Source organism: Strix aluco, chromosome 28 (genome assembly GCF_031877795.1).
Source record: "Strix aluco isolate bStrAlu1 chromosome 28, bStrAlu1.hap1, whole genome shotgun sequence".
NCBI classification, from domain to species: Eukaryota; Metazoa; Chordata; class Aves; order Strigiformes; family Strigidae; genus Strix; species Strix aluco.
Genome location: NC_133958.1, coordinates 1,317,791 through 1,338,256, shown reverse-complemented (window position 1 = coordinate 1,338,256; position 20,466 = coordinate 1,317,791). Strand labels below are relative to the sequence as shown.

General features: G+C 66.6%; 3 protein-coding genes across 5 annotated transcripts; 2 read left to right on the top strand and 1 right to left on the bottom strand.

The window, feature by feature from the left end:
* The first annotated feature begins 1,150 nt into the window (after positions 1 to 1,150).
* AEBP1 (AE binding protein 1) lies at positions 1,151 to 9,295 on the top strand. Its single transcript, XM_074808053.1, has 21 exons — positions 1,151 to 1,395; positions 1,517 to 1,921; positions 2,165 to 2,236; positions 2,887 to 2,958; positions 3,095 to 3,181; positions 3,391 to 3,489; positions 3,662 to 3,751; positions 4,376 to 4,453; positions 4,535 to 4,609; positions 4,698 to 4,807; positions 4,902 to 5,041; positions 5,145 to 5,229; positions 5,324 to 5,468; positions 5,575 to 5,663; positions 5,780 to 5,903; positions 6,876 to 7,072; positions 7,160 to 7,339; positions 7,411 to 7,753; positions 7,861 to 8,000; positions 8,085 to 8,184; positions 8,262 to 9,295. Exons 1-21 carry the CDS (start codon positions 1,161 to 1,163, stop codon positions 8,816 to 8,818), a joined length of 3,423 nt encoding a protein of 1,140 aa, XP_074664154.1. The 5' UTR covers positions 1,151 to 1,160; the 3' UTR covers positions 8,819 to 9,295.
* Positions 9,285 to 17,300, bottom strand: POLD2 (DNA polymerase delta 2, accessory subunit). Of its 2 annotated transcripts, none has more exons than XM_074808055.1 (11): positions 17,190 to 17,300; positions 16,164 to 16,427; positions 13,463 to 13,584; positions 11,894 to 12,017; positions 11,702 to 11,816; positions 11,266 to 11,464; positions 10,688 to 10,768; positions 10,144 to 10,301; positions 9,903 to 10,030; positions 9,704 to 9,805; positions 9,285 to 9,597 (listed from the first exon to the last, which is right to left on the bottom strand). In XM_074808055.1, the coding sequence occupies exons 2-11, from the start codon at positions 16,381 to 16,383 to the stop codon at positions 9,440 to 9,442; spliced, it is 1,407 nt and encodes a 468-aa protein (XP_074664156.1). In that variant the 5' UTR covers positions 16,384 to 16,427; positions 17,190 to 17,300; the 3' UTR covers positions 9,285 to 9,439. The 2 variants fall into 2 exon arrangements, with proteins under 2 accessions (XP_074664156.1, XP_074664157.1); XM_074808056.1 differs by lacking the exon at positions 17,190 to 17,300 and adding an exon at positions 17,048 to 17,146.
* A 589-nt stretch (positions 17,301 to 17,889) lies between these two features.
* Positions 17,890 to 20,313, top strand: GNLY (granulysin). 2 transcript variants are annotated; one of them, XM_074808058.1, is made up of 5 exons: positions 17,890 to 18,043; positions 18,756 to 18,880; positions 18,980 to 19,120; positions 19,216 to 19,377; positions 20,214 to 20,313. In XM_074808058.1, the coding sequence occupies exons 1-5, from the start codon at positions 18,004 to 18,006 to the stop codon at positions 20,217 to 20,219; spliced, it is 474 nt and encodes a 157-aa protein (XP_074664159.1). In that variant the 5' UTR covers positions 17,890 to 18,003; the 3' UTR covers positions 20,220 to 20,313. The 2 variants fall into 2 exon arrangements, with proteins under 2 accessions (XP_074664159.1, XP_074664160.1); XM_074808059.1 differs by having other exon boundaries at positions 19,216 to 19,388.
* The last annotated feature ends 153 nt before the right edge of the window (positions 20,314 to 20,466 follow it).

The following is a 20,466-nucleotide window of genomic DNA, read 5'->3' as shown; positions in this document are numbered from 1 at the left end:
TCCGTGTGCAGGGCATGTTCTGTGTGCAGGGCCTTGTGTGCGTGTGTGCACAGTGCGTGTCACGTGTGCAGTGCGTGTCGTGTGTGCAGGGACTTGTGTAGTGTTCCATGTGCAGTGCATGTGCAGGGTCATGTGTGCAGTGCGTGTCGCGTGTGCAGGGACTCATGTGCAGTGCATGTTGCATGTGCAGTGCGTGTGCTGTGTGCAGTGCATGTTGCGTGTGCAGTGTGTGTCACATGTGCAGGGACCCGTGTGCAGTGTGTGTCGCGTGTGCAGCGTGTCCATGTGCTGCTCTGAGCACTGGCGGGTTCCCACACGCCGGGTGTGCCCTCACATGTGCAGTGTGCACGTCCAGTGCTGCGCGTGTGCAGGGCGGAGGCGTTTGTGCGCAGCGTGTGTGTGTGTGTGTGTGTGTGTGAGCACACGCAGTGTCCGTGTGTCCGTACCAGGCTGCGGTGTGTGAGCGTGGCCCGTCCGCACCCTGGGCCTCGTGCACGCGCAGTGCTGGTGCACCGGGTGCCTGGGGGGGGTGCGCGAAGGGGCGTGGTGTCTGCGCGTGCAGTGCCAGTGCCGGGCCAGTGCACTGCACGGACGCTGCCCGCGTGCTGCCAGTGTTGGTGCCCGTGCAGTGCCAGTGCCAGCGCAGGGCCTGTGCACTCCTGGTGCCCTGCAGTGCTGGTACCATCCCAGTCGTCTGCCGGTGCAGTGCGGGTCCCTGTGCAGTGTTAGTGCAGTGCTGGTGCAGTGTCAGTCCCGTGCAGTGCCAGTGCTCATCCCTGTGCAGTGCTGGTGCAGTGCCAGTGCAGTGCTGGTGCAGTGTCAGTCTCGTGCAGTGCTGGTGCCCTGATGGTGCAGTGCCAGTGCCGGTCCCCGTGCAGTGCCAGTGCCAGTGCTGGTGCAGTGCCCTGCAGTGCCGGTGCTGGTCCCGGTCCCCTTCGGTCCCGTTCAGCCCCGTTCAGCCCCGTCCGGTCCCGTCCGGTCCCATTCAGCCCCGTTCGGTGCCGGTGCTGGTCCCGGTCCCGTTCAGCCCCGTTCAGCCGGTGCCGAGCGGGTCCCGCGCTGCGCCGCTGCCTCTCGGTGCCGCCCCCGGCTCCTGCGCCCGCCCCCACCGCGCCCGCCCGGGTTCTCCGGGGCCGGGGCCGGTAGCGGCGGTCGCGGCGATGGTGCCGGCGGGGCCGCCCCGCTCCTGCCTCCTGCTGGCGGCCGCGCTGCTGCCGCTGCTGCCGCCCGGGGCCGCCCCGGGCCCCGCCGCGCCGCCCGCGCTCACCGACGCCGAGATCGAGGCGTTTCTGCGGGGCTTCCTCGGGCCCGGCGAGGGCGACGGGGATGGCGACGGCGACGGCACCGAGCTCGGCTTCGGCACCGACCTGGGCACCGCCACGGCCACCGCCACCGGTGAGCCAGCGGCACCGGGCACCGGACGGGGCGGGGGGTGCCCAGGAGGTTCGGGGGGACCCCCCAGCCCGGCCCGGGCCGCCCCTCACCCCGCGTCCCGTCCCCCCCCTCCCCTCCCCAGGCTCCCCGGGGCGGTTGACGGAGCCCGAGAAACCCAAGAAAGGGAAGAAGGAAAAACCTCCGAAACCCACCAAGAAGCCGAAGGAGAGACCCCGGGGCTCCAAGAAGGACAAGGACAAGGACAGGGACAAGGACAGGGACAGGGGCAAGGACAAGCCCCCCAAGAAGCCCAAGGAGAAGCCCCCGAAAGGCTCCGAAAAACCCCCCAAAGGCTCCAAAAAGCCCAAGGAGAAGCCGCCCAAGGCCACCAAGAAACCCTCTGGCAAGAAGCCACCGGAGCCACCGACCAGCCCCCCGCAGCCCCCCGCCACCCCACAGCCCCCGCGGGGCGAGGATGAGGCGGGGACCCCCCGGTTCCAGGAGCAGCCTTCGCCCTACGAGGAGGAGGAGGATGGAGGTGGCCGGGGTGAGTCTTGGGGGGCCCCATCTCGCCGCCAGCCGGGTTGGGGTGGGGGGTCGGTGCACCACGATGTCACCCCGTGTCCCACCCCGTGTCCCCACCCGGTGGCTGGCTGGGCTTTGTCCCCCTGAGGTCACCCCCTCCGCCCCCACCAGCCTTCCTCCCCGAGGAAGGGGGGGGGGGTGGGGGTGCCGGGCTGGGGGGGCCGCGGGACATCGCCAGCCCCTCGCTCTGTGTCCCTGTCCCCAGGGGAGTTGGAGGAGCCACCGAGCGAGCCCTGGGAGCTGGGCCGGGAGGACTGGCACCCCGAGCCCGAGCCTGGTGAGTGCCCTGTCCCCAGGGCCACCTCCCTGTGCCCCAGGGCCACCTCCCTGCTCCATGGTGCCACCACCCTGCACCCCAGGGCCACCTCCCTATTCCCAAGTGCCACCCCCCTGCACTCCAGTGCCACCTCCCTGCACCCTAGGGCCACCTCCCTGTGCCCCAGGGCCACCTCCCTGAGTCCCAGTGTCACCTCCCTGCACCCCAGGACCACCTCCCTGTGCCTCAATGCCACCTCCCTGCTCCGTGGTGTCACCCCCCTGTGTCCCAGGACCAGCTCCCTGTGCCCCAATGCCACCCCCCTGCACCCCAGTACCACCTCCCTGCACCCTAGGGCCACCTCCCGGTGCCCCAGTGCCACCTCCCTGAGTCCCAGTGTCACCTCCCTGCACCCCAGTGCCACCTCCTTGCACGCTAGGGCCACCTCCCTGTGCCCCAATGCCACTTCCCTGCACCCCAGTGCCACCTCCCCGTTCCCAAGTGCCACCCCCCTGCACTCCAGTGCCACCTCCCTGCACCCCAGGACCACCTCCCTGTGCCCCAATGCCACCTCCCTGCACCCCAGTGCCACCTCCCCGTTCCCAAGTGCCACCTCCCTGCTCCCCGGGGCCACCCCCTGTGCCCCTTCCCCACGTGCCCCCTCCCCGCAGAGGTCCCTGAGGAGCCGGAGCCACCGACGCTGGACTACAACGAGCAGCTGGAGCGGGAGGACTACGAGGACTGTACGGTGCTGGGGCACGGGCAGGGGGGAGCACTGGGGTCCCCCAGCATGCAGGGAGGGAAGGAGGGAGGGGGCATCTCCCCCCCCACCAACCTTGCACCCCCAAAGTCAGGGCCACCCCCTCTTTGTGTCCCCAGTCGAGTACATCCGGCGGCAGCAGAAACCCCGCAAACCCCCCAGAAGGAAGAAACCCGAGAGAGTCTGGCCCCAGCCCGAGGAGCCACGTAAGTGGGGTGACAGGGGGAGGGGGGGGGTGCGGTGGGGTGGGGGGGACAGTCCCCAGCCTTGGGGACCCAGGGGAGCATCATTTTGGGGCAGCCTGGAGCTGGGGTGGGCACGGGGACAGCGTAAGGGGGGCAGGGGACCCCGTAGGGATATGGGGGTACCCCCATTCCCCCCCCCATTCCCTCCCGGCCCTTTTCGCCCTCCCCAGCGAAGCCAGAGGAGCCGCCCCCCCCGCCGCCCCCCCCGTCCGTCCCGGTGACCGAAGGGGACTACGAGGAGGGCTTCGAGCGACCTGACTACGATGACCGTGAGTGACGAGCCGGGGTGGGGGGGGCCGGGGCACCCCAGGGCCCCCATCCCTGTGGGGCTCTGCCTGGCCCTGCGGGTAGCGATCTCCCCCCCGGGTGGTGGCACCGCCCCCCCGCCCTCCCCCGGCCCTAAAGGGGTGTCCCGGCCCCCTCCCCCTTTGCACCCCGCAGTGGTGTACGGGCTGCCCCCCCCCCCGAAGCCCAGGAAACACCCGGACAAGGGCGACGAGATGGAGACGGACGAGGAGAAACTCAAACCCTGTGAGAGATGGGCAGGGGCTGGGTGCTGGGGGGGTGGCACGTCCCTGGGGTGGGTGGCACATCCTCATGGTGGGTGGCATGTCCCTGGGGTGGGTGACACATCCCTAGGGTGGGTGGTATGTCCCTGGGGTGGGTGGCACATCCCAAGGGAGGGTGGCACGTCCCCAGGGTGGGTGGCATGTCCCCAGGGTGGGTGGTATGTCCCTGGGTTGGTGGCACATCCTCATGGTGGGTGGCATGTCCCCAGGGTGGGTGGCACGTCCCCAGGGTGGGTGCTATATCCCTGGGTTGGTGGCACATCCTCATGGTGCGTGGCATGTCCCCAGGGTGGGTGGCACATCCCTAGGGAGGGTGGCATGTCCCTGGGGTGGGTGGTATATCCCTGGGTGGGTGCCACATCCTCATGGTGGGTGACATGTCCCCAGGGTGGGTGGCATGTCCCTGAGGTGGTGGCACATCCCCAGGGTGGGTGGCACATCCCTATGGTGGCTGGCATGTCCCTGGGGTGGGTGGCATGTCCCCAGGGTGGGTGGCACATCCCCAGAGTGGGTGGTATGTCCTTGGGGTGGGTGGCATGTCCCCAGGGTGGGTGGCACGTCCCCAACAGCTGGTCTCCCACCCCAGGGAAGCCCAAGAAAGGTGGCAGCAGCAAGGAGGAGGAGGAGGACCCGTGGGCAGAGGAGAAGGGCCGGGACCGTAAAGGTGGGTGCCAGCCCCCCCCTCCGCAGCCCCTTGTCCCCAGCCCCCCAGGCTCTGCCCCCCCTTCATGTGCCCCTTTTCCAGGAAAACCCAAAAAACCAGGGGGGAAGAAGTGGGAGCCGGACGAGGACGAATGGGCCCCCCCGGAGGAGAAGATAAGTGAGTGTCCCCGCTCCCAGGAGGGGAAGTGGGCGCCCCGCTGGGTGCGGGGGATGCCCATCACTCCCCCCCCCTCCATTGTCCCCAGGATGTCCCCCCATCGGCCTGGAGTCCCACCGCATCGAGGACGACCAGCTCCTGGCCTCCTCCATGCTGCGCCACGGGCTGGGCGCCCAGCGCGGGCGCCTCAACATGCAGGTGAGGGGCTCCCCCCCAAACCCGCCCCAACCCCCTCTGCTGCCAGAACCCACCCCCCCCAAACAAAACGTCCCCGTCGCTGTCCCCACCCCAGGCAGGCACCAACGAGGACGATTTCTTTGACGGAGCTTGGTGTGCCGAGGACGACAGCCGGGCGCACTGGATCGAGGTGGACACCCGCCGCACCACCAAGTTCACCGGCGTCGTCACCCAGGGCCGCGACTCCCAGATCCAGTACGGGGCCGGGGACGAGGAGGGAGGGGGACAGATCTGGGGACACGGGGTGGGGGAGCGGCTCAGGGATCCCCCTTCCCAACCTGTCCCCTTCCTCCCGCAGCGAGGACTTTGTCACCAGCTTCTACGTTGGCTTCAGCAACGACAGCCAGAACTGGGTGATGTACACCAACGGCTACGAGGAGATGGTAGGGGACCCCAAAGCAGGCTGGTTGGGGGGGACGGGGACAATAGGGACCCTCTCCCCCACCCCCTCCAGCCGCATCTCGTCCCCCTTGGCAGATGTTTTACGGCAACGTGGACAAGGACACGCCGGTGCTGACCGAGTTCCCCGAGCCCATGGTGGCCCGTTACATCCGCATCTACCCCCAGACGTGGAACGGCAGCCTCTGCCTGCGCCTCGAGGTGCTCGGCTGCCCCCTCTCCAGTAAGAGCCACCTCAAAGCAGCAGCTGGAGGGGGGTGGTGGTTATGGGGGGGGGGTGGTGGCATCTCTCCAGCCCCCCACTGCTGTGTCCCCTGTCCCCTCCGCAGCCGTCAGCAGCTACTACGCCCAGCAGAACGAGGTGACCTCCACCGACAACCTGGACTTCCGCCACCACACCTACAAGGACATGAGGCAGGTGAGCAGCTCCGTGGGGTGGGATCCTCCGTGGGGGGGTGGGATCCTCTGGGGGGGGTGGGCTCGGCCACCCCGAGCGCTGCCCCCCCAGCACCTGCCCCCCCACCCGCCCCGCAGCTGATGAAGGTGGTGAACGAGGAATGTCCCACCATCACCCGCATCTACAACATCGGCAAGAGCTCGCGGGGGCTGAAGATCTACGCCATGGAGATCTCTGACAACCCGGGCGAGCACGAGACGGGTGAGGAGGGGAAGGTGGGGGGGACCTGGCTGGGGTCCCCTGGCGCAGGCAGGGGTGCGGGCAGCACACAGATGACACCGAGTGAAGCGGGCGTGTTGATCTGCACGAGGACAGGGAGGGTCTACAGAGAGACCTGGATAGGTTGGATCAGTGGTCAATGTCAACGAGATGAGCTTCAACAAGGGCAAGTGCCAGGTCCTGCACTTGGGCCACAACAACCCCCTGCGTGGCTACAGGCTTGGGGAGGGGTGGCTGGAGCTGTCTGGGAGAGACGGGTCTGGGGGTTCTCATTGACAAGCAGCTGACCATGAGCCAGCAGTGTGCCCAGGTGGCCAAGAAAGCCAACGGCATCCTGGCTTGTATCAGCACTAGTGTGACCAGCAGAAGCAGGGAGGTGACAGTCCCCCTGTGCTCTGCACTGGTGAGGCCACACCTGGAGGGTTGTGTCCAGTTTTGGGCACCTCAATCCGAGAGAGATCTCGAGGGGCTGGAGCGAGGGCAGAGGAGGGCAACGAGGTGGGGAAGGGCCTGGAGAATAAATCCTGTGAGGAGCGACTGAAGGAGCTGGGACTGTTCAGTGTGAGGAGGAGAAGGGGAGGGGAGACCTCATCACTCTCTGCAGCTCCCTGAAAGGACGTTGTGGAGAGGTTGGTGCTGGTCTCTGCTCCCAGGGAATTAGTGACAGAACGAGAGGGAACGGCTTTAAACTGCAACAGGGGAGGGTCAGACTGGACAGGAGGGAAAAATGTTTCCCCGCCAGAGTGGTCAGAGAGTGGAATAGGCTGCCCAGGGAGGGGGTGGAGTCCCCACCCCTGGGGGTGTTTAAGGGCCGTTTGGATGAGCTGTGGGGGGATGTGGGGTAGGGGAGAACTTTGTAGAGTCGGGCTGAGCGTTGGACTCGATGATCCCGAGGGGCTTTTCCAGCCTGAAGGATTCTGGGATTCTATGATCCTGCCCGTACTCTGCCCGCAGGCGAGCCCGAGTTCAGGTACACGGCGGGGCTGCACGGGAACGAGGTGCTGGGCCGGGAGCTGCTGCTCCTGCTGATGCAGTTCCTGTGCAAGGAGTACCAGGACGGCAACCCCCGGGTGCGGAGCCTGGTGACCGAAACCCGCATCCACCTCGTGCCCTCCCTCAACCCCGACGGCTACGAGCTGGCCCGCGAGGCGGTAAGGGGACAGCAGGGCAGGGGACGCGAGGGCAGGGCTGGGGGGACGCAGCCCCCGGGCTCACTGCTGCCCCACGGCTGCCCGCAGGGCTCCGAGCTGGGCAACTGGGCGCTGGGCCACTGGACGGAGGAGGGCTATGACCTCTTTGAGAACTTCCCTGACTTGGCTTCGGCGCTGTGGGCAGCCGAGGAGAGGAAACTGGTGCCCCACAAGTTCCCCAACCACCACATCCCCATCCCGGAGCACTATCTGGCCGAAGATGCCACGGTGAGCCATGGCCCGGCGGCGGGGCGGCGAGGGGGAGGCGGTGCCTCACGCTGCCCTGCCCGCCTTGGCAGGTGGCGGTGGAGACGCAGGCCGTGATGGCATGGATGGACAAGAACCCCTTTGTGCTGGGAGCCAACCTGCAGGGCGGGGAGAAGCTGGTGTCCTACCCCTTCGACACGGCCCGGCCCGTCAGCGAGACGCCGGCGGCTGCCCCTCGCCCGCTGGATGACTATGAGGACGACAACCCCGAGCTGCAGGAGACGCCCGACCACGCCATTTTCCGTTGGCTCGCCATCTCCTACGCCTCGGCCCACCTCACCATGACCGAGACCTTCCGCGGGGGCTGCCACACGCAGGACATGACCAACGCCATGGGCATCGTGCAGGGGGCCAAGTGGCACCCACGGGCTGGCAGTAAGTGGGTGCCACACCGTATCGGCGTCGGCTTGCCTGCCCCACGCTCCCTCGGTGGGACGGCGCGAGCAAGCGGCTGGGTGGGCGCTCGGTTGTTTGTCTTGCAGGCATGAATGACTTCAGCTACCTGCACACCAACTGCCTGGAGCTCTCCATCTACCTGGGCTGCGACAAGTTCCCCCACGAGAGTGAGCTGCAGCAGGAGTGGGAGAACAACAAGGAGTCGCTGCTCACCTTCATGGAGCAGGTTGGTGCTGGGACGCGCCGGGCAGGGAGCGGGCAGCTGCCCCCGCCCGCCCCACGCGGCTCCCTCCTCCCTTTCCTCGCGTAGGTCCATCGGGGCATCAAGGGCTTAGTGACGGACCAGCAGGGAGAACCCATCGCCAACGCCACCATCGTTGTGGGGGGCATCAACCACAACATCAAGACAGGTAGGGTGCAAGGGAGGGTGCTGGGCAGGGTGCTGGCAGCACCCCCCCGCCTCCCTCACACCCCTCGCTGCCCACAGCCAGCGGCGGGGACTACTGGCGCATCCTGAACCCGGGCGAGTACCGCGTCTCAGCTCGGGCCGAGGGCTACAACCCCAGCGTCAAAACCTGCAGCGTCTTCTACGACATCGGGGCCACCCAGTGCAACTTCGTCCTGTCGCGTTCCAACTGGAAACGCATCCGGGAGATCATGGCCATGAACGGGAACCGGCCCATCCGCCGCATCGTGCCCGGCCGCCCCATGACGCCCCGCGAACGCCTGCGCCTGCGGATGCGCCTGCGGCACCGCCTGCGGCTGCGGCAGCAGATGAGGCTGCGGCGTCTCAACGCCACCACGGCCACCAGCGGCCCCACGGCCCCGCCGCCCACCACGGCCCTGCCCTCGCCCTTCAGCAGCACTGCCTACGCGCCCTGGAGCCAAGAGCCACCCACAGCCGGCACCTGGGAGATGGAAACCGAAACCGAAACGGAGGTGGTCACCGAGCTGGTGACCGAGACGGAGGCTTGGGAGCTGGGCACGGGGACGGCGCAGCCCTTCACCACGGCCGAGACCTACACCGTGAACTTTGGTGACTAGGAGATGCTCGTCCCCTCGCTCCTGCCTCGAGCCAAGGCCGGACGCTCGCGGCCGGTTTGGTTTCACCTGCCGCAGGCTCTGGCATCCGCTTCTAAAAATCTTTCTTTGAGCCCCGGGCAGCCCGTTCCGGGTGGGCTCCGGCTCCTCACCCGTGCTGCTTTCTAGGACTGCAGGGCACGCCACACCGATGCTCGCCCCGAAGGCCGGGCGGCCGCGGAGCGTCCCCCTTGCCGGGCTCCAGAGCCAGGCAGGAAAGGACGTTCTGCCCCGTCCCTCGGGGCTGGGCAGCGCCAGTTCTTGCCTGGCAGGGGAGGGGGCGAAGCAGGACCCAGCCCTCGCCCCATCCCCGTCTCCCGGCACAGCGGGGTGAGCAGGGGTGGTCCCGCTCTCCAGGGCAGGGCCCGCACGGAGGCAGGCGCAGCCCCTGTCCCCTCTGCACAGTTTTTTGTTACACAAATAAATCAAGTTATATTGGTACGAGCATCTCTTCTCTCCCGTGCCCCCTGGCAGCTCCGTGCCAGCTCTCCTGGGAGGACAACCGGGAATTACACAAAGGTGGTGGGTGCCAGGACCCTCCAAGGGGCTAGGGGGGTTTATCAAGTCTGCGCCCTGCCTGCTCAGTCAGTGCCCGACCTCCATGTCCCCGTCATCGTCCTCAGCCCCGAAGCCAGAGAAGCTGATGGGCTGGCAGCTGAGGTCGCGCAGGTTGACGAGGCAGGCGGTCTGTGTGGCGCTGAAGGCCGGCACCGTCACCAGCAGGACCCGCTGCTCATCCTGCCCTGCAAAGACAACTGGGAGTCAGGCGGGTGGAGCCCCCGGCCGGCACCCCGGCGTGGGATCCCAGCCCCAAGTGAGGATTGGGGGGTGCTGCAGGCTGGGGCTCACCTTGGATCAGCTTGGACTGGAAGCGGGGAGCGTTGCCACAGAAGTAGACATGAGGGCAGTCGGTGAGGATGAACGGGTCCGATTTGTAAAAGGGGTAGCAGCCTGGGAGGGAACGAAATTAGGAGGGGAACCTACACCTGCACCCCTTCAGAGGGCAAATGGCCCCCAGCCCTCGGTGGCCACCCAGCCCTCGCCTCACCCAGGGTGTCCGGGGCTGTGGGGCTGATGTGTCCCGCCAGCAGCGTCCACTCCAGGATCTCCAGGTAGTCGTCCATGCTGCTGTATTTAAAGATGTCGCTGACGTTTTGCCCCGACGTCCCCAAAAACCTACATTTTGGGGGAAAGGAGGAGACATTCAGATGGCTGTACTTGCCGTGACTTGCCCCACACCCCCATGCCAACAGCTGTTACAGAGCTGGTGGCACACGAGGTTTTTTTACCTGACGCCGTCCACGTCGGCCTGGTAGGGGTTGGTGACCAGGCGGAGCGTGGAGTAGGCGCTGGCGAGGGGCAGCATGCAGTGATGCAGCGGCTGCTGGGGCAGCGTGTAGTTGGTGGGGTCAAACTCACCGGGCATCACATCCACAGGCACGGAGGTCTGTGGGCAGAGCGGGGATTAGCAGGGACGGCCACACCACCCCCCTTCCAAGGGGCTCACAGCAAAGCCCCGGCCGGAGCTCACAGCTGGCCCTGCCTCGCTCCCCGATTTGGCTCCTGCCACTTCCCCGCAGGAAGCCCCGCTTGGCTTCCCCACAGAGACCAGATGCCGGGAGAAGGATCTGGAGCTGGGCAGCTGCCTGCTGCCTTCCCGTACGGCACCATATGCGCTGCTCAGAGGGAAGCTGGGGGCTGGGGAAGGGGCGTTTGCCACCCCGCACGCCCAGGCTGCTGGCAGAGCGTTGCTTCCCTGGTTCAGGAGCCAGGCTCCCTCCCCCAGAAGGTACCCAATTCCCCCGCCAACCCTATCCTGCTCCAAACACTTACGCAAAGCTGCAGCAGGATCTCATCCAGCATCTTTACAGCCTCCACGCTTGCAGCCTGCGTCTTCTTGGTCAAGTACTTTGCCTGGATCAGCAGGTAGACAGTGAGGGAACAACCCTGTGCCCCCTCTGATCTCTCTGTGGGACACCCCAGGCCAGCCCAGGCCCCAGCGAGTACAGTCACAGAATCCCAGAGACATCTGGGTTGGAAAAGCCCTTGAAGCTCCTCCAGCCCCACCATGAACCTCACCCTGACCGTTCCCAACTCCACCAGATCCCTCAGCGCTGGCTCAACCCGACTCTTCAACCCCTCCAGGGATGGGGACTCCCCCCCTGCCCTGGGCAGCCCATTCCAACGCCCAACAGCCCCTTCTGCAAAGAAATCCTTCCTAAGAGCCAGTCTGACCCTGCCCTGGCGCAGCTTGAGGCCATTCCCTCTTGGCCTGGCGCTGGGTCCTTGGCTCAAGAGACTCCTCCCCCCTCTCTGCACCCTCCTTTCAGGGAGTTGCAGAGGGCCAGGAGGTCTCCCCTCAGCCTCCTCTTCTCCAGACTAAAAGGTCAAGGCTGAAGACCCCGCCGTACCTTGTTGATGGTGTCCCGGCTCTGCGTGTTCTGGCTCAGCAGGTTCCCCGCCAGGATGACCCGGGAGATCTGCGCGGCGCAGCTCTGCTCGCCCTCGGCGCCCAGCTGCCCCGTCACCACGTCCACCAGCAGCTGCGTGCTCAGCAGGGACTCGCCACTCCCGCTGCCCAGCCCCAGCCCCGACACCAGCAGCACAAACCTGGGCGGAGAGGTTTGGGCAGCATGCTGTGCTCCCTGCCTGCACCGACCCCTGCCTGTGCCGCGACAACCAAGGGGCTTCAGAGAGCCAGGGGTGGGGGGCACGAGCACCCGTCCGCGATCCCTTGTGACGTGAGGCTCTTACTGCAACGGGGACATGGGGAAAATGGTCCCCAGGGCTTGGGGATATGGTGGGGGGCGCAGTGCCAGGTCCGCTCCTGGCACTGCGGAGACTCACCGGTCTGAGCTGGGCCCTTTCCAGGGCAGCGCCCGGGGCAGGTCAGCGAAGCAGTGATCCTCCACCAGGAACTTGCCGTCGTCCTGCTCGGAGCCGTACACGGCAAAGATGGTTCCTAGGGCAGAGGGCGGGCGGTCAGCCCCCGGCCAGGGCCTGCGAGGCAGTTCCCACCAAGGAGCCATCGTCCTTTACCTGTCACCAGCCTCTGCACCTCGACGGCTCCTTCCAGCTTGATCCGCTGCAGCTCATCCTCCAGGATCAGCTCGTCGGAGGGGTGGATGTACTTGGGCAGGGGCGGCTGAGGCACCAGGTTGTGCTGAGGGGGGGGACAGAGCAGGCTGTGACGGCCTCAGCAAGGCTGAGCTGCCCCAAAGGGCCCTTTCCCCACCCCCCAGCCAAACCCCGCTCGTGGAAACCACAGTGTGGGCACATGACTCAGTCACTCAAGTGTTCAATCACTTGGCACTGGTGAGGCCGCCCCTCGATGAGTGGGTTCAGTTTGGGCCCCTCACTCCAAAAAGGCCATTGAATGACTCGAGCGTGTCCAGAGAAGGGCAACGGAGCTGGTGCAGGGTCTGGAGCACAGGTCTGATGGGGAGCGGCTGAGGGAACTGGGGGGGTTTAGTCTGGAGAAGAGGAGGCTGAGGGGAGACCTCCTGGCCCTCTGCAACTCCCTGAAAGGAGGGTGCAGAGAGGGGGGAGGAGTCTCTTGAGCCAAGGAACCAGCGCCAGGCCAAGAGGGAATGGCCTCAAGCTGCGCCAGGGCAGGGTCAGACTGGCTCTTAGGAAGGATTTCTTTGCAGAAGGGGCTGTTGGGCATTGGAATGGGCTGCCCAGGGCAGGGGGGGAGTCCCCATCCCTGGAGGGGTTGAAGAGTCGGGTTGAGCCAGCGCTGAGGGATCTGGTGGAGTTGGGAACGGTCAGGGTGAGGTTCATGGTGGGGCTGGAGGAGCTTCAAGGGCTTTTCCAACCCAGATGACTCTGATTCTGTGACTCACAACAGCCACCAGCGTGGGCCCCCACCGCCAGCCTGGTCAAAGCCCCCACTGGTGCTTTGAAGGTGGCACTTTGGAGGCCCCGGCAGCTCTCGGTGCTGCTCGCCAGCTGCTCGCCACCCGGCCGAGCTGGTTTCGCTTAACGCTTCCCCGCAGCGCCGCGGCGAAGCGAACACAACGCGGCTCCCCAGCCAAGGAGGAAGCGGCTCAGCCAGGCGGCAGGAGACGGCGCTCTGGCTCGCCTCGGGAAACGTGTTTGCAATCACCGCCCGGGCAAGCGCTCCGCTGCCTTTGAACCCTGCCTGGCAGGCACGGTGCTAACCTCATGCCGTGACGAGCAGGCTCCAAACTTCCCAATGGGCTCCCCGGGAGCCAGCTGGGAGCAGATGGGCCCCCGGCACCGCACGGGGACTGTGGGACTTCCCTGGTTGCCCCCCTTATCCTCCTCCCCTGCAGCAAGGAAAGGGGGTGCCAACCCCGCCGGATCCAAACCCTCCGAGGGCAGGAAAAGCAACAGCAAGCGGGCGCACACGTGATGCCCGCTGGCACAGAGGGTGTCACCAAGAGTGACGGTGTCTAGGGACAGGGTAGGCACAGAGGTTATCCACCAGCTCCCCAGGTCAAAGCCCTGGCAGTTCCCATTTGCACAGCAACGAGGGAAGCGATGGGGAAGCCGGCCGAGGTCCTGATGTGTGTTGGCACATCCCCCAGAGCCGTGTGGAGGAGGTGGGGGGGGCCCCCCAGGAGGGAATGTCCTGGTTGTTACCTCCTCGCTGATCTCCTGCAGGATGGAGGGCTGCAGCTGCATCGCCTTGAAGAGCGTCCCCACCACGCAGCACTTCTCACCCGCCTGCAGCTCGCAGAGCTTCCTCAGCACCACGCCGTCCCCTGCGGAGAGAAACAGGGCTCGGCCAGCCTCGGGGATGGCTGTGGGGGCAAGCAAGGCTCAAGGCTGGCCAGGACCGCCTCAAAGGGCCTGAACATCGAGGCCAGCAAGAGGTGGGGGGGAATGCTGCGAAGCCTCTCATTTTTCCTCGAGGCATGGAGCCGAATCCACATGTGTAGGCCAGATGGGGCCACAGAGCATACCAGAGAGCCAGCGCTGCCTGCAGGCATTTCCTCTGTGTTGAGGGGGGGAAAGCTGGGTCACACTGGGGTCTGAGGGACCCGCAGCTTCCAGCTACCACCCAGGACAGCGTGCAGAGCTCCTGCTGGGCCCACAGGTCCAGCTCTGCCTGCGAAGGGAGGGTGCACAGGTCCAGGATTGTCCCCCCTGCCTGGGCACGGAGCCAGTACTCTTGCCCTTGGGCACGAGGGGTTGGTGTTCCCACTCCCCATCCAGGAGATGAACCAAACATCCCACTCAGATGGGAGACTGTTCACCACCCCCAAGTCTGACCTCTGCCAGGGCCAGATCCCCCCTCCAGGATCCCTGCTGGAAGCCGGGACCCCCATCGTAGCCGGGCATTTGGGAAGATCCCGGCATGAAAACAAGCTGCTGGGGAGCAGCAGGGTTTCCTCTGCCTGAAAGGCACAAACAGGCCTCTGGGCTTTATGGGGGATCCACAAGTGGATACGGGCCAGGGCAACCAACACGTGCCTTGGGAGGTGCAAAGAGCATCGCAGCCCCAGTGCTTCATCTGCAGACACCAAAACCCCATCTCCCTCACCACAAGCGGAGCCCAAGACTTCTCACCTCACCCATGAGGGCCCAGAGATGCTTCAGCCCCACCGTTTACGTGTCTGTAGGACTTTTATTTCCTCCTGCTTAAATGAACCAGTGAAGCCCATCCATCCCAAGCCTCAAGCCCTGGAGGGGGGAGCACTGGCTGCCAGGCTGGGCTGGCGCTGCAAGAGCTGCTGGGCTCCTCTCCCAGAACAACACCGCCAAAGCTCGCTGCCGTGCCTCTGTCAGGTCGCCCCTTCTGGCTGCAGGCAGCGGGGTGATGGTTTCCCCCCTCAAACTCTCCCTTTGTTAATCACGCGCCTGCTGAACGTGACTCCTGTCTGGTGGAAAGCACCCCGCTGCGATCACAGGCACCCCGGCCTCAGCGGAGCTGGAAACACGGGTTCATCAGGCCCAGGAATGCAAACACTCGGAGTCAGAAAAAACAATCCAGTTTTAGTTTCTTATTCTTGGCTCTAACACCCCAAAATGTGTGTCTTTAGGGGAAGGGGGGCTGCTTTCTCCAGAGTTTGCCTGCAGGCGCTTCTCGCTGTGAGACAAACCCCCAGAAATCTCATCCCATCACATGACTCCGGGAAGTGGAGCTTTACAAAACCACTGGTTCCCGTCACCGTCGGCAAAATCCAGGGTTATGGTGCAGGGCGGCCAGCCAAGGAATGACATCCGCCGTGGAACCGGCACAGCCCGGCACAGGCTTTGCTTCCCCTCAGCTCTGCGCAGCCCACGGGGCCAAGGAGAGAAAGAAAAACAAGCGGCCAGCCCGAAAACCTCCATAGAAGGGCAAAGCCGAAAGCTCGGCCGGCCCAAGAGGGTGAAATCTGATAACCGGGGAGCCACGCGCCGCGCCGAGGCCTGCCAGAAAGCTCAGCCACCGCGCTCTGGCAGCAGCGAGGCGGTTGCTTCATCCAGCGCTGCCGTTACGCCTTCAGATGGAAACTCTCTGGTGTGAGAATCCCACCCGCTAACCGCTAACGCAGCCCCGCCGGGCCAGGAAACAGCCCCCCCGGCCCCCGCTTCCTGGTCAGGGCCCCCACCAGCCCCTCACCCTGACAAACCTCGTGCTCCCGACAGCGAGCGGAAGCTTTGGCCTGGCCTGGTGAGCACAAAAAGAAAAAAAGGTTTTTTTCTGCACAGCTGATGTTTAAAGGTGGTTTTAGAAATCCCAGAATCATCTGGGTTGGAAAGGACCTTGAAGCTCCTCCAGTCCAACCATTAACCCAGCACTGACCGTTCCCAACTCCACCAGATCCCTCAGCGCTGGCTCAACCCGACTCTTCAACCCCTCCAGGGATGGGGACTCCCCCCCTGCCCTGGGCAGCCCATTCCAACGCCCAACAACCCCTTCTGCAAAGAAATCCTTCCTAAGAGCCAGTCTGACCCTGCCCTGGCGCAGCTTGAGGCCATTCCCTCTTGGCCTGGTGCTGGTTCCTTGGCTCAAGAGACTCCTCCCCCCTCTCTGCACCCTCCTTTCAGGGAGTTGCAGAGGGCCAGGAGGTCTCCCCTCAGCCTCCTCTTCTCCAGACTAAACCCCCCCAGTTCCCTCAGGAATGTTGAAATGTTGAACAGATGCTCCTTGGCTGGGTCAGACACTGTCCAGCAGAGAAGTCACCCCCCAAAAATCACCTGTGGGTTATCTGACCCCTTAAGGTGTGCGTAAGCTTAGGAACCGATGGCCAGCACGCGCTAGAAAATCTCTGAAAAGCTTCCAGCGGGCACCGTGTGGCTTTGCCATCCCTCCTCAAAAAGTTGGGGGGGGCTGTTACTCCCCAAACCGACTCACCCCACTTCTGTCGCGCCCGCTCCTCCAGGAGGGGCCGCATCTGGATGAGGCGCGCGGCGTAGATGTGGGCGTACTGGCGGCTGAAGCTGCGCTGGCCCAGGCGGAAGGGCTGCGAGCAGTCGGCGTAGCCTGAGACCGGCACCCGGGCGAAGGTGGAGGCCTGGGCGGAGGGGGGGGCCAGCAAACCCTGCGCCGTGGGGGCCGCCTGCTCCGAAAACATGGTGGGTGCCCAGCTGGAGCAGCGGGGCCGGACGCGGGGTGATTCTAAAAGCAAACGGGAAAATTAAGGGTCCCTGTAAATTAAGGCTGGCACGCCCCGGCCGGCACTGTCACCCCAAATCCCTCCCTGGAGGCAGCCCTCACCCCCAAACAGACGCCCTCACCCCCCAAAACACAAACGAGGGGGTCTGGCCCCCCCGAACACTGCACCCTCCCAGCACTCCCCCTCCCTTCCCTCCCCCAAACTCATGTTGGTGCCAGGAAAAGCCCAGGACCAGCCCCCCCACCCCCCCCAATCACCCCCTGGCACCAGGACACCCAAAGGCCCCCCCAGAATACACCTTGGCCACTGGATCTCCCCGGGACGCCCCCCCCCCAACACCCTCTGGCACCAGGGGCCCTGCACAGAGCTCTGGACACCCCCTGGCACCAGCCCCCCCCGCCCCTCCCCAGGACACCCCCTAAACACACCCCCTGGCACAAAGACCCCCCTCCGGGCACCGGGACCCCCCAAAACATCTCCTAGCACCAGGACTCCCCCCACCCCCAAAACACCCTGGCCCAGGACCCCCCCCCAGGCAGCAGGTCCCTACAGGGACACCCCCAGCCCCCCCTCGGGACACCAGGACCCCCCCCCCATAAAGGAGGGTCCCCCCGGGACCCACCGAGAAGGCCAAAGGGTCCCCCCGGGAGCCCCCCTGGGCCAGGGATCCCCAAAAGGCAACAGCAGCCCCCCGGGCCCCGGCAGGAGGGTCCCTCAGTGCCCCCCCCCCCGTTGTCGGCCCCCCCCGGGCGCAGGTCACGTACGGGGTCAGAGGTCAGAGGTCGGGGGGGCCGCCAGCCCGGCACCACGGACCCGCCATGGGGGGGGGGGGCGGAAAAGGCGCGAACGCCGCCGAGCCCGGAAGTGGCGGGGTGGTGGGGCGGAAGTGACGTCAAGGCGGCGGGTCGCCATGGCAACCGCTGATGGCGGCGGCGGCGCCGCGAGGCCGTTACTGTGGAAACGGGGGAGGAAACCGCGGAGGGACGGCGGGGACCGGGACCCACCGGGAGCCCACAGAACCCGGGAGGGGATGGGGCGGACACCGGGAGCGACCCCCGCGGGGAGAACACTGGGCCCGGGAGGGGCCGGGGGGCGCCCCCGGGACCCCACATTGCTCGTGGGGAGACTGGGGACACCGGGACGGGCCCCCCGGGGCTCCACAGAGCCCAGGAGGGGACGGGGGGACCCCGGGGCGGCCCCCCACCCCCCCACCCCATGCTCTGGGGGGCTCCTGGGCCGCCCCTCGTGGGGTCCCCACACACCCCCCGAAACGGGCCACCGGCAGCACCCCCACGGGGCCGGCGGCTCACGGGGGCTCGGGGGGGGGATCTTTGGGGGGGCTCCGGGGCTCGAGCCAGCCCTCCCCCGTCTCCCCTTCCTGCCGCGGGGCGGAGGTGTGAGGGAGGAAGGGGGTTGGCGGCCGGCGCAGCTCCATTTTTAGGGGTTTTTGGGTTTCGGCGGCGCTGAGTGGTGCGACCGTCCCCACAGCCCACTCGCGGGGCTATAAAAGCCATCAGGGTGGGACGTGCTGGTTGTCACCCGCTGTCACCTGCTGTCACCCGCTCGAGTGGGCTCGCCATGGCTGCCGCCTTCCTCTTGGTGCTGGTGGCAGTGGGAGGTAACGGGGGTCCCTCGTGTTTTGGGGGAGGAGGAGGCGGCGGGGGGACGGGCGCCCTGGGATGGAGGGGAGGGGGACACGTGGGAGGGACGTGGGGACAGAGGGGATGGGGTCTGTGTGGGGACCTGGGGATGGCAGGGACAGGGTCTTCATGGGGATGTGTCCCCAGGGATGGGGGGGACATGGGGACACGCAGGAGGGATGGTGGGGACAAAGTCTGTGTGGGGACCTGGGGAGGATGGGGACGGGGTCCTTGTGGGGACAGACACCTGGGGGTGGCAGGGACAGGGTACGTGTGGGGACCTGGGGATGGTGGGGACAGGGTCCTTGTGGGGACAGGCACCTGGGTACGTGTGGGGACCTGGGGGTGGTGGGGGCAGGGGGACACGGGGACGGGCAGGGGGGATGGCAGGGACGGGTCTTCATGGGGACGTGTCCCCAGGGATGGGGGAGACGAGGGGACATGGGGACATGCAGGAGGAATGGTGGGGACAAAGTCTGTGTGGGGACCTGGGGAGGATGGGACGGGGTCCTTGTGGGGACAGACACCTGGGGGTGGCAGGGACAGGGTACGTGTGGGGACCTGGGGCTGGTGGGGACAGGGGGACACGGGGACGAACTCTGTGCGGGGCCGGGAGCTGGGGACACGCAGGGACCTCGGTGACGGGGACACACTCCTGCGGCTGCGCTCACCATCCCCTCCCCTGCCCAGCGGCACAGGCCACGGTCCCCGAGCCCTGCCAGGGTGGCCCCACGTCCTGGTGCCAGGACATGGCCACCGCCACCCGGTGCCGCAGGGAGCAGTACTGCCGCCAGCTCTGGGACAGCCTGGGCCCGGTGAGCCCCAGCCCCTCGACGCCAGCCCCCTCCCTGCGCTGGGGCCATGCTGGGGGGCCCAGCCTGGCGCTGAGGGTCCGTGTTGTCCCCCCCCCGCAGTGGCACGTGGCCGGAGGAGACGTGGCCGAAGGGAACGTGGCTGAAGGGGACGCGGCAGCGCCGGGCAAGGGGAAGAAGTGCAGCTTGTGCACCAAAATCCTGCAGCAGATCAAGGCGATGGCGGGCGAGGACCCCGATGAGGTGAGGGGGTGCCTGGGGGGGGCTCGGGGCAGGGGGCCGGGGGCCGGTGCCCCACGGGCAGCCCCGCTGACGCTGCCGGGGCTGGTTCTTGGCAGGCGGCGGTGGAGGCGGCGCTGGGCAAGGCCTGCCGGGCCCTGGGCAAGCGCCTGAGCCGCCTCTGCAAGGGGCTGGTGAAGAAATACCGGGAGCAGCTGAGCGAGGCGCTGCAGAACGGCGACGGGCCCCGGGACACCTGCGCGGCCATCGGCTTCTGCAAGGCCTGAGCCCGGTCAGCACCCCCAGACCCCCTGCACCCCACATCCCGCACCGCCTGTCCTGCACCCCACATCCTGCACCCCCCACATCCTGCACCCCCCATCCCGCACCCCCCGTCCTGCACCCCCCATCCCGCACCCCCCACATCCCACACACCCCCATCCTGCACCCCCCCATCCTGCAACCCACATCCTGCACCCCCCACCCTGCACCCCCATCCTGCACCCCACATCTTGATCCCACACCCCGTCTCCCTCACCCTGCACCCTCCATCCTGCACCCCCCACATCCCACACCCCCATCCTGCACCCCCCCCATCCTGCACCCCCAATCCCACACCCCCATCCTGCACCCCCCATCCTGCACCCCCCATCCTGCACCCCCCACCCTGCACCCCCCATCCTGCACCCCACATCTTGATCCCACACCCCATCTCCCTCACCCTGCATCTTCCATCCTGCACCCCACATCCCTCACCCCACAATCTGATCCCACACCCTGCACCCCCCATCCTGCACCCCACACCCCCCATCCTGATCCTGCACCCCATATCCCACATCCTGATCCTGCACCCTGCACCCCACATCCCACACCCCATATCTTGTTCCCGCACCCCATATCCCGCACCCCTCACCCCACGCCTGCCCTGGGGATGGGAGGGCACCTGGGGGTCCTGTGCCTCCCCTGCACATCTGTAGGGTGGGGGTGAGACAGGGGACCCCAAAATACACCCTGGAGAAGTGGGGGAAGGTCGAAGTTGCCACTTTCGCTGGCACCTGGGTTGGGGTGACGGGGTGACAGTGACCCCCAACTCACCGCTCCTTCCTTGTCTCCACAGGGCTGAGCCCCAAGTGCCACCCCCTGAACCCCAACGCCCCTCCCAGCCCCGCCGGCCCCCCCAGATCCCCCTCCCCCCGCAATAAAACATCTCGCTCTGAGCCTCCCCATCTCCCGGGGGTCCCCCGAGAGCCCCTGCTTTGGCGGGGGGGGGCTGTCCCTTGTGTTGGGGACCCACCAGCTCCACGGGGACACCAGGAGCTGTGGGGGGGTGCAAAGCCCAGGTGGAAGGGAGGGAGGCTGCGGACAGACAG

Bases quoted from the DNA above. Each gene is read 5' to 3' on its own strand.
- AEBP1 (XM_074808053.1), top strand. From the start codon at position 1,161: ATGGTGCCGGCGGGGCCGCCCCGCTCCTGCCTCCTGCTGGCGGCCGCG. The intron at 7,340-7,410 runs GTGAGCCATGGC...CCGCCTTGGCAG, and splicing joins ATCTGGCCGAAGATGCCACG to GTGGCGGTGGAGACGCAGGC. The intron at 7,754-7,860 runs GTAAGTGGGTGC...TTTGTCTTGCAG, and splicing joins GTGGCACCCACGGGCTGGCA to GCATGAATGACTTCAGCTAC.
- POLD2 (XM_074808055.1), bottom strand. From the start codon at position 16,383: ATGTTTTCGGAGCAGGCGGCCCCCACGGCGCAGGGTTTGCTGGCCCCC. The intron at 10,769-11,265 runs GTACGGCGGGGT...CTGCTGATCCAG, and splicing joins GCCGGGACACCATCAACAAG to GCAAAGTACTTGACCAAGAA. The intron at 10,302-10,687 runs GTAAGTGTTTGG...CTCTGCCCACAG, and splicing joins AGATCCTGCTGCAGCTTTGC to ACCTCCGTGCCTGTGGATGT.
- GNLY (XM_074808058.1), top strand. From the start codon at position 18,004: ATGGCTGCCGCCTTCCTCTTGGTGCTGGTGGCAGTGGGAG. The intron at 18,881-18,979 runs GTGAGCCCCAGC...CCCCCCCCGCAG, and splicing joins TCTGGGACAGCCTGGGCCCG to TGGCACGTGGCCGGAGGAGA. The intron at 19,121-19,215 runs GTGAGGGGGTGC...GGTTCTTGGCAG, and splicing joins CGGGCGAGGACCCCGATGAG to GCGGCGGTGGAGGCGGCGCT.